This window comes from Lithobates pipiens, unplaced genomic scaffold, assembly GCF_037356315.1.
Source record: "Lithobates pipiens isolate NorthernLeopardFrog02 unplaced genomic scaffold, aLitPip1_a1.2 Scaffold_16, whole genome shotgun sequence".
In the NCBI taxonomy this organism is placed as follows: domain Eukaryota; kingdom Metazoa; phylum Chordata; class Amphibia; order Anura; family Ranidae; genus Lithobates; species Lithobates pipiens.
Window position 1 is genome coordinate 15,451,007 of NW_027507748.1, and position 16,734 is coordinate 15,467,740.

Consider the following 16,734-nt stretch of genomic DNA (forward strand, 5'->3'; position numbering starts at 1 on the left):
AGGGTGGGTGTTGCATATTTTTATAAAAGTTGAATGGTGTTTTGCGCAGTGGTTTTTCAAATGCAAATTACACTTTTTAATGAATTTTAATATATATATATACACATACATACACACACACACACACACACACACACACACACACACAGTATCTCACAAAAGTGAGTACACCCCCTCAGTCACATTTTTGTTAATATTTTATTCTATCTTTTCATGTGACAACACTGAAGAATTTACACTTTGCTACAATGTAAAGTCAGCTGAGGGTAAAGGTGATGGACTGTCCAAGCATGTCTCCAGACCTAAACCCTATTGATCATCTGTGGGGTCTCCAACATCCACCAGGCTCTGTGATCTCATCATGGAGGAGGGGAAGAGGACTCCAGTGGTGACCTGGGAAGCTCTGGTGACCTCCATGCCCAAGAGGGTTAAGGCAGTGCTGGAAAATAATGGGGGCCACACAAAATATTGACACTTTGGGCCCAATTTGGACATTTTCACTTAGGGGTGTACTCACTTTTGTTGCCAGAAGTTTAGACATGAATGGCTGTGTGTTGAGTTATTTTGAGGGGACAGCAAATTTACACTGTTATACAAGCTGTACACTCACTACTTTACATTGTAGACAAGTGTCATTTCTTCAGTGTTGTCACATGAAAAGATTTACAAAAAAAAAATGTGAGGGGTGTACTTACTTTTGTGAGCTACTGTGTGTGTGTGTGTGTCATAGTAAGTAAGGTTGAATAAAGACACCAGTCCATCCAGTTCAACCTGAGTGAGTATCTACAATTGTATCTATCCCTGTACATCGCACACTCACATTGTCTCTCAAGGAGTCCACAATCCAAGGTCCCCATTCATATACTAGGGGCCTATTTTGGACAGAAGCCAATTAACCTACCAGCATGTCTTTGGAGTGTGGGAGGAAACCGGAGTACCCCGGAGGAAACCCACGCAGGCACAGGGAGAACATGCAAACTCCAGGCAGGTAGTGTAGTGGTTGAGATTTGAACCAGCGACCCTTTTTACTGCTAGGCGAGAGTGCTTACCACTACACCACTGTGCTGCCGTGTGTGTGTGATATTATATATATATATATATATATATATATATATATATATATATATATATATATATATATATATATATATATATATATATATATATATATATATATATATATATATATATATCTCATGTGAAACCAACGTCAGAGAAAGGTTTAGTCTTTAAAGGGGTTGTAAACCTTTGTGTTTTTTCACCTTAATGTATCCTATTAAAAGTGAAAACACACCAGGCAGTGACCGCCCCCCCATTTTACTTACCTGAGCCCCTTCAGTCACTTGGCAGAGAAGCGTGCCCTCCCTCTCTCTGCGGGGTCCCGGCTTGATTGGATAGATTGATAGCAGTGCAGACATTGGCTCCCACTGCTGTCAATCAAATCCAATTATGCGGGCGCTGGGGGTTAGCGGGGCCGAGTGCGGCATTTGGGTCTGTGGACGCAAATGCTGAACTTGGAAGTGCGCTTCTCTTAGGGGGTTATCTGATGCGGAGAGGAGCCGCGGGAGCCCCCAGAAGACGAGGTTCGGGGGGGCCACACTGTGCAAAAAAAGCTGCACAGTGAAGTCAAGTATGACACGTTTGTTATTTAAAAAAAAAAAAATAATTAAAACGATTTACAATCACTTTAAGTGGTTAAACTTCCCTCATTTACACACCAGAGTTCATTCCTTTGATCCGAGGGACAAAACATTACAACTAGGCCCCTTTTCACACTGGGGCGTTTTTCCAGGCGCTATAGCGCTAAAAATAGCGCCTGAAAAAATCTGGCCCCTTTCACTCCAGTGTGAAAGCCCTCCGGCGGTGCGCTAGCAGGACGGTGAAAAAAGTCCTGCTGGCCGCATCTTTGGAGCGGTGTTTTCACCGCTCCTACCCATTGAAATCAATGGGGCAGCATGGCTACACCGCCGGCAAAGCGCCGCTGCAGGTCTTACAAGCGCAGTTTTTTGGGGAAAATTTACATTTTTTTGACTACTGCATACCCTAGCAGAAATTGTGAAATTTTGCCATTAATATTAAAAATATTACTGATCATGCCAAAAAACTTATTTTTAAGGGATAGGGATTACATGAAGCCATTTATTATCACATAGTTTTTAAAAAGTATCCAAAAAACGAATCATGATAATAAAAATCACCCAAATGGCCCTGAAAAAATAAAAATAAAAAAAAAGTTTACATACCCTTGAATGTTTGGCCTTGGTACAAATACAGAAGGTGACACACACACAGGCTAAAAACGGCAATTAAAAGGTTAATTTCCCACATTTGTGGCTTTTTAAATCACAATTAGTGTCTGTCTATAAATAGTCAATGAGTTAGTATCTAGCCTGCTTAGTGAATGCAAGTGAGAGCTAAGCCATGAGGAGCAGAAAAGAACAGTTAAAAGACCTGCGTAACAAGGTAATGAAACCTTACAAAGATGGAAAAGGATATAAAAAGGATATCCAAAGCCTTGAATATGCCAGTCAGTACTGTTCAATCATCGCCGCTGCAGGTCTTACAAGCGCACTTTTTTGGGGAAAATTTACATTTTGACAATATATAATATATATATATATATATATATATATATATATATATATATATATATATATATATATATATATATATATATATATATATATATATATATATATATATATATATATATATATATATATATATATAAATAATTTTTTTTTTATATATTGTGAAAGATAATGTTAGACCGAGTAAATTGATACCCAACATGTGACGCCTCAAAATTTGCGCCCGCTTGTGGAATGGCGACAAAATTTTACCCTTAAAAATCTCCATAGGCGACGTTTAGAAAATTTCTACAGGTTACCAGTTTTGAGTTACAGAGGAGGTCTAGCGCCAACGATAACGATCGCGGCGCTACCTCACATGTGTGGTTTGAGCACCGTTTTCATATGCGGGTGCGAGTTACGTATGCGTTCGCTTCTGCGTGCGAGCTCAGCGGGACGGGGCGCTTTAATTTTTATTTTATTTTTTGTCTTATTTATTTTACTTTTTATTTTTTTTGACACTGTCCTTTAAAAAATAAAAATAAAAAAAATTTGGGTCACTTTTATTCCTATTACAAGGAATGTAAACATCCCTTGTAATAGAAAAAAATAAAGCATGACAGGTCCTCTTAAATATGAGATCTGGGGATAAAAAAGACCTCATATCTCATATTTACACTACAATGCAATAAAAAAAAAAAAAAAAAAAAAAAATTCCTTTAAGAGCACTGGGCGGAAGTAACGTTTAACGTTGCTTCCGCCCTCCAATGCTATGGAGCCGAGTGGGGGCCACCTTCCAGGAGAGCCGACGCATTCTTCTCCGCCGCTACCGACAGCTCCGGTAAGCGGCGGAGACGATCGTAGCGTGGCGGGAGGGGCGTTCCCCCCCCCCCCTTTCCCGCTCCCGATAAAAATAATCTTGCTGCGAATCCACCGCAGAGACCATCTTTATCTGAAAGTGGACCGTCAACTGAAGAAGGGGATACTGGGGTTATGCCATTTAACTTCTGGCATCTCAACGGCGGTAGCATATGATTAGGTTGTGCACGGATATGTACAGGGCGATCGCACCACATGTGAGGTATCGCCACAAACATTGTAGGGAGAGCATTAATTCCAGTGCTACATCTCCTCTGTAACTCTAAACTTGTAACCTGTAAAAAAAAAAAAAAAAAAATAATAATAATTCAAAGCTTCGCCTATGGAGATTTTTAAAGGAGTTGTAAAGGCAGAAGGTTTTTTTTTTTTTTTTTTTTTTTTTATTTATCTTAACGCTTGCTATGCTGTGGGGGGCACTCGATAGGAGGGAGGGGCCAGGAGCAGCAAAGAGGGACCCAAGAAGAGGAGGATCGGGATTGCTCTGTGCAAAACCAACTGCACAGAGGAGGCAAGTATAACATGTTTGTTATTTTTTTTTTTTTTTTTTTTAAACGAGACTTTACAACAGGGATCCTCAAACTACGGCCCTCCAGCTGTTGCAAAACTACACATCCCCTGAGGCATTGTAAAACTCTGCCATTCACAGACATGACTAGGCATGATGGGAATTGTAGTTCCTCAACAACTGGAGAGCCATAGTTTGAAGACCCATGCTTTACAATCACTTTAAAGCGATCTTAAAAGATATTTAAGTTTTTATTTTTTTATTTTATTTTTTAAATAAAAACATGTTATACATCCCAGTGCTCTAAGAGCAAGCAGCTTGCTTTGCTCACTCCCGAGCCACTGCTTTGCAGATCCATTCCCACATAGAGCCACAACTCGGCCCCGTCTCCTCTCCCCCCTCATTGGCTTACTAGCTGTGACTGACAGCTGCGGGAGCCAATGGTACCTGCTGCTGTCTCAGCCACTGAGGAGGGAAGATTTCCTGGGAGAGCTGAGGCTCTCTTGCACATTACCGGATTGGGGTTGGGCTCAGGTAAGTATTAGGGGGACTGCTGCACACAGGTTTTTTTTTTTTTATCTTAATGCATAAAAGGTAAAAAAATATTCTGGCTTTAGAACCACTTTAAAGTATCGTAGTTTGTCGCCATTACGCAAGTGTGTGCAATTTTTAAGCGTGACATATTAGGTATTTATTTGGCATAACATCTTTTATATGTTAACAAAAAATTGGGTATTATATTCTGTTTTTTTGTGCATTAAAAAGTTTTTTTTTTTTCCAACAAATTTGCATTTGGAAAAACCACTGCGCAAAACACCATTCAACTTTTATAATAAAAAATATGCAACACCCACCCTTTTATTCTCTAGGGTCTCTGCTAAAGAAGAAAATGTATTGTATATATATATATATATATATATATATATATATATATATATATATATATATATATATATATATATATATATATATATATATATATATAAAAAAATTGTGACATTTTGCCATTAAGATTGAAAATATGACTACTGATCATGCCCAAAAAAGCATTTTTTTTTTTATTTTTTTTTTTTAAGGGATAGGGATTACATTAAGCCATTTATTATCACATTGTTTTTAAAAAGTATCCAAAAAACGAATCATGATAAAAATCACCCAAATGGCCCTGATAAAAAAAAAAAAAAAAAAAAAAAAAAAAAGTTTACATGGAATGTTTGGCCTTGGTACAGACACAGATGGTGACACACACAGGCTAAAAACGGCAATTAAAAGGTTAATTTCCCACATTTGTGGCTTTTTAAATCACAATTAGTGTCTGTCTATAAATAGTCAATGAGTTAGCTCTCACTTGCATTCACTAAGCAGGCTAGATACTAAGCCATGAGGAGCAGAAAAGAACAGTTAAAAGACCTGCGTAACAAGGTAATGAAACCTTACAAAAGATGGAAAAGGATATAAAAAGGATATCCAAAGCCTTGAATATGCCAGTCAGTACTGTTCAATCAGTGTCCAGCCTGCTTAGTGCATCCATGTGAGAGCCAACAAACTCATTGACCATTTATGAACAAAACACCAATTGAGATTTAAAAAGCCACAAAATGTGGGAAATTACCTTTTTATTGCCATTTTAGCCTGTGTGTGCGCCACCTTGTGTGTCCGCACCGAGGCCAAATATTCCAGGGTATGTAAACTCTTTATCAGGGCCATTTGGGGCGATTTCTGGATCCCAAAAAACTATTTGATAATAAATGGCTTCATGAGATTGCCATCCTTAAAATAAAAGACAGTTTTTTGGCATGATCGGTCATATTTTTAATATTAATGCCAAAATATCAACAATTTCTGGGTGTGCAAACTTTTGAGCATGGCTGTAATAAAAGGATATCCACAGCCTTGAATATGTTTATATATCCTTGATGTCTATGCAAGTCACACCTGAAATTGCTAAAAATAGGGCAGGAACTCTTTTTCAAATCGGCATACCGCAAAAAAAATAAATAAAAAAAAAATAAATAAGAAAAAAAAAGAAAAAGAAAAAAAAAAAAAAATCGGCGTCGCACCGATTTGAACAGTTCCGTTGCCAATAAAAGGCTGCGACTTGTCATGTGATTTGGACCTGTCAAATCGCATGACAAGTCGCACCTGTGTGAACAGAGGTCAACAGACGCTTCTCAGTGGACGCACGTGGACTACAACTTACCGGTGGCAGCAAGGCTGTTCTCCAGCAGTGTGCGGTCCAGACCAGCAGGGGGCGCCAGAACAGACACAGACAGATTAGCACTGCTGTCGTCCGGTCCCCGTTTCTTCTGTCTCTCCAGTATAGACGCCTGCTGCGCTGGACTGAACAGGATGTAGTCTTTATCAGTGGCAGACGCGGCGCTGGTATCTGCAGGACTCCCGCCATTCCCTCCCGTGCTCACAGTCCGCGGCCTTGCAGAGGTCACTGCGTTTAACGCTCCTGATTTTCCATGCTTGCTGTAGGTCTGTAGCGCAGCTTTCTTTGACACCGAGGGGCTGGGGGAGTTCTCGGAGCCCGAGCTGGAGAAAGAGCGCGGCCGGTGACGCTTGCGGCTGTTGTGGGGCCCCAGGGCCCCTTTTGATGCCGGCGGCTTCTTGGCCTGTCCATCTTCCTTGGACTCCAAACCGCCGAATAAGATTTTGGCCAGGCTGGCACTAGTCCCCGGGGCCCCCACCGCTGTCCCCGCCCCTCCGCGCATCATGTATTTATCATTCATTAGTGCTGTAAATGGGAAACGACACCCAATCCCAGCGAAGACGTAGGACACCTCGAACGTTCTCCCGCCTCATATCGATTCTTCGTTGCCCTTCGTTGTTCTCTCAATAAAGCCGGTCAAGTTTTTTTATTTATTTTTTTATTTATTTTTTAATTTGTGGTCCAACCAAGCCAGAAAGTGGGAGCAAGAGGAGAACCTTTCATCGCCATTTTGACCGTATTGTGGCGACACCTGAAAAATATAAACAAGAAGGGTGAGCCAATCAGTAACGAGCCTGGAAAGACGAGAAAAAAAAAAAGTGTAAAATGTCTCAGTTCACACTGTGGAAAGGGTTAAAAACGCTTATTAGAGGACAAAGACTATCTCTGATCTACCCGAGCTGCAAAAAAAAATAAAAATAAAAGATTAGCGGACCTCCAGCTGTTGCAGAACTACAAGTCCCATGAGGCGTAGCAAGACTCTGACAGCCACAAGCATGACACCCAGAGGCAGAGGCATGATGGGACTTGTAGTTCTGCAACAGCTGGAGGTCCGCTAATTGCATATCCCTGATGTAGAGGGTCATTTCCAATTCCAGGTGCCACTTTGCCTGGCAGCTCTGGGCGGAGGAAGAAGATAACAGAGCGCGATCTTCACTCCATTAGCTTCAGAGAAGGGCGGGCGAGACATCAGGGGGTCTAACAGAAAGCTGAATTCTCAATAAAGAGAACCGGTCACAACCAAATAGCACCACATAGGGGGACATTTGGTGCCCCTTATGGTAAAAAAATAAAAAGTTACGTGAAAAAAAAAAAAAAAAAAAAAAAAAAAAAAATAGTTTAACCACTTCAGAAGGTTTGACCACCCCCTTTCCTGACCCGGCTTTTTTTTTTTTTTTTTTTGGTATTTCACAAAGCAGTACTTTAACCACTTTCAGACCGGACCAATTTGCTGGTCAAAGACCAGACCACTTTTTGCGATTCGGCACTGCGTCGCTTTAACTGACAATTGCGCGGTCGTGCGACGTGGCTCCCAAACAAAATTGACGTCCTTTTTTTTCCCACAAATAGAGCTTTCTTTTGGTGGTATTTGATCACCCCTGCGGTTTTTATTTTTTGCGCTATAAACAAAAATAGAGCGACAATTTTGAACAAAAAACGCATTATTTTTTACTTTTTGTTATAATAAATATCCCCCAAAAATATATAAAAAAACATTTTTTTCCCTCAGTTTAGGCCGATACGTATTCTTCTACATATTTTTGGTTAAAAAAAAAAAAAAAACGCAATAAGCGATTATTGATTGGTTTGCGCAAAAGTTATAGCGTTTACAAAATAGGGGATAGTTTTATAGCATTTTTATTAATAATTTTTTATTATTTTTTTTTTTACTAGTAATGGCGGCGATCAGCGATTTTTATTGTGACTGCGACATTGTGGGGGACCCATCGGACATTTTTGACACATTTTTGGGACCATTGTCATTTATACAGTAATCACTGCTATATAAATGCAGTGATTCCTGTGTAAATGACACTGGCAGTGAAGGGGTTAACCAGTGGGTGGCAGTGTAGGGGTTAAGTGTTCCTAGGGGCGTGTTACTCACTGTGGGGGGGGTTGGGCTTTCATTTAGTGAACACTGATCTTTGCTCCAATCACATGAAGCAGAGATCAGCGTCACTAATTGCTAGGCAGAATGGAGAAATGTTGTTTACAACGGTACTTCTCCATTCGGCCGCTCCGTGAGACGATCGCGGGGATGCCCGCGGCGATCGAGTCCGCGGGTCCCGCGACCGGACTCACGGGGGTCCCGACCAGTGCGGGAGCGCGCCGCCGGCGGCGCGCTCCCGATGGCAGGGCGGCAAATTTAAAGGGACGTACATGTACGCCCATTTGCCTGCCCGTGCCATTCTGTCGACGTACATCGTCGTGCGCTGGTCGGGAAGTGGTTAACTGACAATTGCGCAGTCATACAATACTGTACCCAAATGGGAAAAAAAAAAAATAATGACAAAAATTTTCATATAAAGCTTTCTTTTGGTGGTATTTGATCACCTCTGCGTTTTTTATTTTTATCACATAAAAACGAAAAAAAGACCAAAAATTTAAATAGAATATATATATATACACACACACACACACACACACACACACACACATATATACACACACTAGGGTTGCAACTGATGATTATTTTCATAATCGATTAGTTGGCCGATCGGTTATAATGACCTTAAAAAAAAGGAAAAAAAAAAAAAAAAAAAAAAAAAGGTAATTTTGCTGCAATTTGTATTTTTGCATTTTTTTTGGCCAATTTGTTGTTGGGCAGATTAAAAAACACAAATTGCCGCAAAAACGCATTATTCCATGCTTTTCTGCAGCTTCTCCATTGAAGTATATTGAACCAAAAAAAAACAAAATAGCACAGTTTTTTTTTTTTTTTTTTTAACACAAAAGTACTTGTCTTTTCCAAATACAACTGCTTTTCCAAGCAGCTGAAAAAAAATCATGGATGTGATTTTTTTTTTTTTTACTTTCTGCTATGAAACATATTCAATAAAAACTTTTTTTTTTTTTTTTTTTTTAAATCAAATATGTTGCCCCGTGCCTGAAATGCTTCGGCGGTGGCGAGTGGCAGCTAAACATGTGCAATTAGTTTCGTTCCAAATTTGTGTCAGACAACTTCGTTAAAATTTTTCCGAATAGTCGTAACTTCAAAAATTCAGATATTCAAAAAATTCAGACATCCAAAATTTTCAGATATTCAAAAATAAGAACGAAAATTGAAAACAACAAAAATCTGAAAAGAAAAAAAACTAACTAATAATAACTTAAATATTAAATTCTAGGTATTGGAATTTCCTTTCCTTTCATTGGCTGTAATACAAAATTACAGAATACAATACATTTAATACATAATATTAATATTGTGTTAATACAAATTAAATGAATACAAATTTATCCAGTTACGAATCATTCGAAATAACGAATGCTGCATCTAAACAGATAAAATACAACAAATAAATAACAATAAAATGTCAATAATAATAAAAATGTATTATTATTATTATTATTAGTATTAATAATTCATTCCGCTCCATTTGTTTAGATGCGGCATTCGTTATTTCAGATAAATTCTTAATTCTTGCGTTCTCTAACAGCCAAATTTGAAAGGAAATTCCAATACCTATAATTTACTAGTTATTTATTATTAGTTAGTTATTTCGAATTTGCTTTCTTATTTTCGAATTTACATCATAAACAAATGACCCGAAAAAACGAGAAATAAAAAAAATAAAAAAAACATATGAAACAAAAACAAATTTTTCAGCAGTGTACATGTCTAGTGGCAGCGGAGGAAGAGATTTAATTTCCTAGGAAGGACCTGGAGAGGAGGGTTGCTGAATCTGCCTTAAGAGCCCTTTTACACTGAGCCGCCCCGGGCGTCGGCGTTAAAACACCGATATTTTTAGCGGCGCTTTAACATCGTTTTTGCGGTGCTATACATCCACTAGTAGCGCTTTTATAACCCCCTGCTAGTGGCTGAAAAAGGGTTAAATCCGCGGGCAAATCACTGCCACAGCGGCGGTACGGTGGCGCTGCCCATTGATTTCAATGAGCAGGGGGGGGCGCTTTATGAGCGGCGAGTTGACCGCCCTCTCTAATGTGCTCCAAAGAAGCTGCTGGCAGGACTTTTTCTGACGCCCTGCCAGCGCACCGCTCCAGTGTGAAAACCCTCGGGGGGCTTTCACATTGGAGTGAATGGAGCTGCTGTTTCTGGGCGCTTTGCAGGCGCTATTTTTAAACGCTATAGTGCCTGCAAAGCGCCCCCAGTGCGAAAGGGGTCTTAGCGAGACACTGACCTTGAGGCATTGCCCAGGCCCTGTTATGATGGAGGGTCTGCGTTTGCTCAATCTAGGGAGAATCCAGACCGGCAGACTCTATGTAAAGGGCAACCTGAAGCATCGCTCTGCGGAGAACCGTGGTTGTCCAAGAGTGGAACGTGGTGGGGTGGAGGAGATGATGGACCACTTCTTGCTTCGGTGCACCTTCAATGGAGAAGTCTATAAGCAGATGAGTGGTGCTCTGGGTATCCTTTTGCCACTTCAGTTATGCGGAGTGGTCATAAGGGGCCTTTGAGACACAATCGGGATTTTGATTTTGGAGACACTTTTTATAGTTAGCTTCCTTTCTTCACATGGAATGCACGGTGTCAGGTCTGCATTCGGAAAAAAAGTCCTTCCTGTCGAGGTGGTGGTGCACAACATTCTGGGTGACGTTGGGAAGATTCGGGGGTCTTGAGAAGGACAGGTGGTGGCCTGGGGGGGGGTCTGGACAAAGGTGTGGAGGAAAGTCAGGTCTCCGTAGCTGCGGTCTGTCAGTCTCTGGATGTGAGTCTTTCTTTCTGTCCTTTCACGTTCCTCTAGATTTTTAGATCAGATTGGATTTTTGATAAAAGGCCACATGCATTGGGATACTACATGCGTGATGGTTTCTTAGCCTGTGGGGGTGTTTAGCCTCTTGCCGACCATCCGCCGTAGTACTGCGGCAGAATGGCGCGTCTGGGCGAAACGACGTTATGCAACGTCGATTCGCCTTGTGGCCACTAGGGGGCGCGCACCCGGCGCTGTCGATCACCACCGGGCTCCCGCGATCGCCGCTGAGACACAGTGAACCGGTGTGTGCAAACAAACACACAGTTTCCGGTTCTCTGAGGGGAGAAGTGACAGATCGTCTGTTCATACAGGAGTATGAACAGCGATCTGTCCTCTTCCCTGTACAGTCCCCTCCCCCCCCCTTCAGTTAGAACACAAACTAGGGAAAGCTTAACCTCTTCCCCGCCAGTGACATTTTTACGGGAGTCAATGCAATTTTACAGCACTGATCGCTGTATTAATGACAACGGTCCCAAAAATGTGTCAAAAGTGTCCGATGTGTCCGCCGTAATGTCGCAGTCATGATAAAAAAAAATTAAAAAAAAATAAATAAAAAAAAATAGATGAAACAAATTAAAAAATAAACAAATTAAAAAAAAATTGCAGATCGCCATCATTACTATAAAAAAAAAATATATATATATAATAATAATAATAATAATAAAAATGCCATAAATCTATCCCCTATTGTGTAGACGCTATAACTTTTGCGCAAACCAATCAATATACGCTTATTGCGTTTTTTTTTTTTTTTTACCAAAAATATGTAGAAGAATACTTATCGGCCTTAAAAAAAAATAAAAAGTATATAGCATATACTGCGCTGTCCCTTTAACCACTTGCCGACCGCCGCACGCCGATGTACGTCGGCAGAATGGCACGGGCAGGCATAAGCACGTACATGTACGTGATTTGCCTCCCGCGGGTCGGGGGCCCGATCGGGCCCCCGCCCGGTGCCTGCGGCGGTCGGTTTTCGTTCGGGAGCGATCCCGGACGAGGGGACGGCCATTCATTCATGGCCACCCCCTCGCGATCGCTCCCGACGAATGGAAATCCCCGGTGACATCACTTCCTCTCCTGTAATGTAAACACAGGAGAGGAAGTGATGTATTCTCTCCTCCGTGTCGGTATTTTTCGTTCCGACACGGAGGAGAGCGGATCAGTGAGTTGCACCAACACATCCCACACACAGTAGAACATGCCAGGCACACTCACACCCCCCCTTTACCCCCCGATCACCCCCCCAATTACCCCTGCCCCCCAGTCACAGTGACACCAATGTCATTTTTTTTTTTTTTTTTTTTTTTTTTGCATTGGTGTCATTTGTGACTGTAATAACTGTTAGGGCAGTTAGGGTTAGCCCCCTTTAGTTCTAATGTACCCCCCTAACCCCCCCAATAAAGGTTTAACCCCGTGATCACCCCCCGTCGCCAGTGTCACTAAGGCTGGGTTCACATTGCAGCGGTTTATGAGAACGAATGTGATTCGCACCGCACTGCAGTGCAAATCACATCCGATCTCTGTGCGATTCGAGTTCAGCCATTCGCCGCACCCGCCGCACCCGCCACACCCGCCGCACCCGCCGCAAATTCGCACGGGACCCTTTTTTTGGCCCGCAGCAGAATCGGATCGCATGGGTGTTCACACCATGCGATCCGAGTTTGCAGATCGCACTGCGATATGCGAACTGATCTGGGGGTGTCAGTAACATTTCACTGACACTCCCAGCAGTTCGCATAGGGCAGTGTGAACTGCCGCCGGGAGGCATGCGATGCGGGAACCCGCCGCGGATTCGCGGCGTTTCCGCATCGCTCCAGTGTGAACCCAGCCTAATAAGCGATCATTTTTCTGATCGCCGTATTAGTGTCACAGGTGACGCTAGTTAGGCAGGTAGGTATTTAGGTTCGCCGCAGCTTTTTATAGCGCCAGGGACCCCCATATACTACCGCATAAAGCCCCCTGATTGCCCCCTAGTTAACCCTTTCACCAGTGATCACCATATAACTGTTACAGGTGACGCTGGTTGGTTAGTTATTTTTTTATAGTTTCAGGGCACCCGCCATTTATTACCTAATAAAGGTTTAACCCCCTGATCACCCGGCAGGTGTCATTTGTGACTAATAACTGTTAGGGCAGTTAGGGTTAGCCCCCTTTAGTTCTAAGGTACCCCCCTAACCCCCCCAATAAAGGTTTAACCCCGTGATCACCCCCCGTCGCCAGTGTCACTAAGGCTGGGTTCACATTGCAGCGGTTTATGAGAACGGATGTGATTCGCACCGCACTGCAGTGCAAATCACATCCGATCTCTGTGCGATTCGAGTTCAGCTATACAGATAGTATGGCTGAATTCGTGTCGCACCCGCCGCACCCGCCGCAAACTCGCACGGGACCCTTTTTTTGGTCCGCAGCAGAATCGGATCGCATGGGTGTTCACACCATGCGATCCAAGTTTGCAGATCGCACTGCGATATGCGAACTGATCTGGGGGTGTCATTAACATTTCACTGACACTCCCAGCAGTTCGCATAGGGCAGTGTGAACTGCCGCCGGGAGGCATGCGATGCGGGAACCCGCCGCGCATTCGTGGCGTTCCCGCATCGCTCCAGTGTGAACCCAGCCTAATAAGCGATCGTTTTTCTGATCGCTGTATTAGTGTCACAGGTGACGCTAGTTAGGCAGGTAGGTATTTAGGTTCGCCGCAGCTTTTTATAGCGCCAGGGACCCCCATATACTACCGCATAAAGCCCCCTGATTGCCCCCTAGTTAACCCTTTCACCAGTGATCACCATATAACTGTTACAGGTGACGCTGGTTGGTTAGTTATTTTTTTATAGTTTCAGGGCACCCGCCATTTATTACCTAGTCTCACTAGTGTACCCCTAAATTTAGGGGTGTCTACTTTCTAAAATGGGGTCATTTGGGGGGGGGGGTTTGTGCCATCTTGGCATTTTATGGCCTTCAAAACTGTAACGCCCTTAGAAAGCCTGAAGGCGGTGCTTGGTTTTTGGGGCCCCGTACGCGGCTAGGCTCCCAAAAAGTCCCACATATGTGGTATCCCCGTACTCAGGAGAAGCAGCAGAATTTATTTTGGGGTGTCATTTCACATATGCCCATGGCATGCGTGAGCAATATATCATTTAGTGACAACTTTGTGAAAAAAAAAAAAAGTTTGTAATTTTCCCGCAACTTGTGGCAAAATATAAAATATTCCATGGACTCAACATGCCTCTCAGCAAATAGCTTGGGGTGTCTACTTTCTAAAATGGGGTCATTTGTGGGGGTTTTGTGCCATCTTGGCATTTTATGGCCTTCAAAACTGTAATAGGTAGTGAGGCGTGAAATCAAAAATTTACGCCCTTAGAAAGCCTGAAGGCGGTGCTTGGTTTTCGGGGCCCCGTACGCGGCTAGGCTCCCAAAAAGTCCCACATATGTGGTATCCCCGTACTCAGGAGAAGCAGCAGAATTTATTTTGGGGTGTCATTTCACATACGCCCATAGCATGTGTGAGCAATATATCATTTAGTGACAACTTTGTGTAAAAAAAAAAAAAAAATTTTTTTTTTGTCATTATTCAATCGCTTGAGGCAAAAAAATAAAATATTCAATGGGCTCAACATGCCTCTTATCAATTTCCTTAGGGGGTCTACTTTCCAAAATGGGGTCATTTGGGGGGGTTTTGTACTGCCCTGTCATTTTAGCACCTCAAGAAATGAGATAGGCAGTCGTAAACTAAAAGCTGCGTAAATTCCAGAAAACGTACCTTAGTTTGTAGATGTGACAACTTTTGCGCAAACCAATAAATATACAATTATTGACTTTTTTTTTACCAAAGACATGTGGCTGAATACATTTTGTCCTAAATGTATGACTAAAATTGAGTTTATTGGATTTTTCTAATAACAAAAAGTAGAAAATATCATTTTTTTTCAAAATTTGCGGTCTTTTTACGTTTATATCGCAAAAAATAAAAATCGCAGAGGCAATCAAATACCATCAAAAGAAAGCTCTATTTGTGGGAAGAAAAGGACGCAAATTTTGTTTGGGTACAACATTGCATGACCGCGCAATTACCAGTTAAAGCAGCGCAGTGCCAAAGTGTAAAAAGACCTCTGGTCATTTACCAGCAAAATGGTCCGGTCTGAAAGTGGTTAAGCTAAACACAAGCAGCCAGCACGGCAGAGGATCAATATTGCAAAATAAAACTTAAAATAAAAAAAGTGCAGCGCTCATATCAAGACCTCTCAGATATTGCCGAGAGAAAAATTATACACAAAATAATAATAAGTGCAGAACCTGTGACACTGATTCCGCGAAAAAAAAAAAATATATATATGTATGCATCGGCCTAAACCGAGGAAAAAAAAAATTTTTTTGTTTTTTTTTTTGCTATAATATATCCCAAAAATGTAAAAGAAAAAAAAGAAGAAAAAAAAAAAAACAATCAAAAATATTGCTTTTTTTTTTCCCCAAAATTGATTCAAATTTTTTTTTTTGTTTATAGCGCAAAAAATAAAAAAGGTGATCAAATACCACCAAAAGAAATCTCTATTTGTGGGAGGGGGAAAAAAAAAAGGGACGTCAGTTTTGTTTGGGTACAACGTCGCACGACTGCGCAATTGTCAGTTAAAGCGATGCAGTGCCGAATCACAAAAAGAAAAAAAGAAAAAAAATGCTCTGGCCAGGAAGGGGGGTAAATTCTGCCGGGGTTGAAGCGGTTAGGTGGGGTGGGGGGGGAGGGGGGCTGTGTTTTGTATAATTTTGTAGTTTGCTAGTAATACAATGATGTGTTTCTTTGTATTATAGTTCTATTTATGGTTTATGTTTACTTTTTTTGTTGCTTTTTGCTGATGTAAGCTTGTTTGTTTTATATATATATAATAAAATATTAAAAAAATGTTTTTGTGTACATGTAAATGTTTTAATAACAAGCTGTATGCTTGCAAGATTTTTAATAAACAAAAATGTACATTCTAATGTCCCCTCCCCCACAGTCACACATTATTATTATTATTATATTGCTCTGACATATACCGCAGCGCTGTACAGAGAACACTGAGCCATCAGTCTCTGTACAGAGGAGCTTACACTCTAATGTTCCCCCCACAGTCACACACTATTATTATACATTTATATAGCTCTAACATGTGCTGTAGCGTTGTACAGAGATCACTGAGTGACTCCCTTAGACAGCAGGGAGATAAATAAGAATACAATGACAGTCCCCCCCGGACATTACCTCTCCTCCTCCTCCTCCCCCAGGTACAGACACCGCGCTCTTCTCTCCTCCGGGCTTCAAACTAGCCGCCTCAACGCTCCACCGCGGCGTGACGTCATCACCGGCCTCCCGGGGACTACGTTGGAGCCCAGAGCCTCCATCTTTGTCCCGGGCAAAAGTCACAGCATAAACAAGGAGGGCGGAGCTAAGGTCGCGAAGCTCCTGGGAGTCCGGGAAGGCCAATGAGGAGGGTGGAGGGCGGTGCTAACGTCGTGTCCCGGGAGCCCAGAGCCGCCATGTCTCTCTCGGGCATATGTGAGGGCAGAGCGGTAACCACAGACACGCCCGGAGGAAAAGGTGTCAGTGTGGGTTCTGAGCTCCTGCAGCTGTGGTCGGCAAGATTATACATTTATCTT

The 16,734-nt window shown here is 42.0% G+C and overlaps 1 protein-coding gene across 1 annotated transcript in view; it reads right to left on the reverse strand.

Annotated features, from left to right (window-relative positions):
* Positions 1 to 16,511, reverse strand: part of POLQ (DNA polymerase theta) — a 125,309-nt gene extending 108,798 nt beyond the window's left edge. Inside the window, exons 1-2 of the mRNA XM_077479376.1 lie at positions 16,340 to 16,511; positions 6,155 to 6,920 (exon numbers count right to left, since the gene is read on the reverse strand). Of these exons, the coding sequence (XP_077335502.1) occupies positions 6,155 to 6,689 (535 nt within the window). The 5' untranslated portion in view covers positions 6,690 to 6,920; positions 16,340 to 16,511. The remainder of the gene's footprint in view (positions 1 to 6,154; positions 6,921 to 16,339) is intronic.
* Between the last annotated feature and the right edge of the window lie 223 nt (positions 16,512 to 16,734).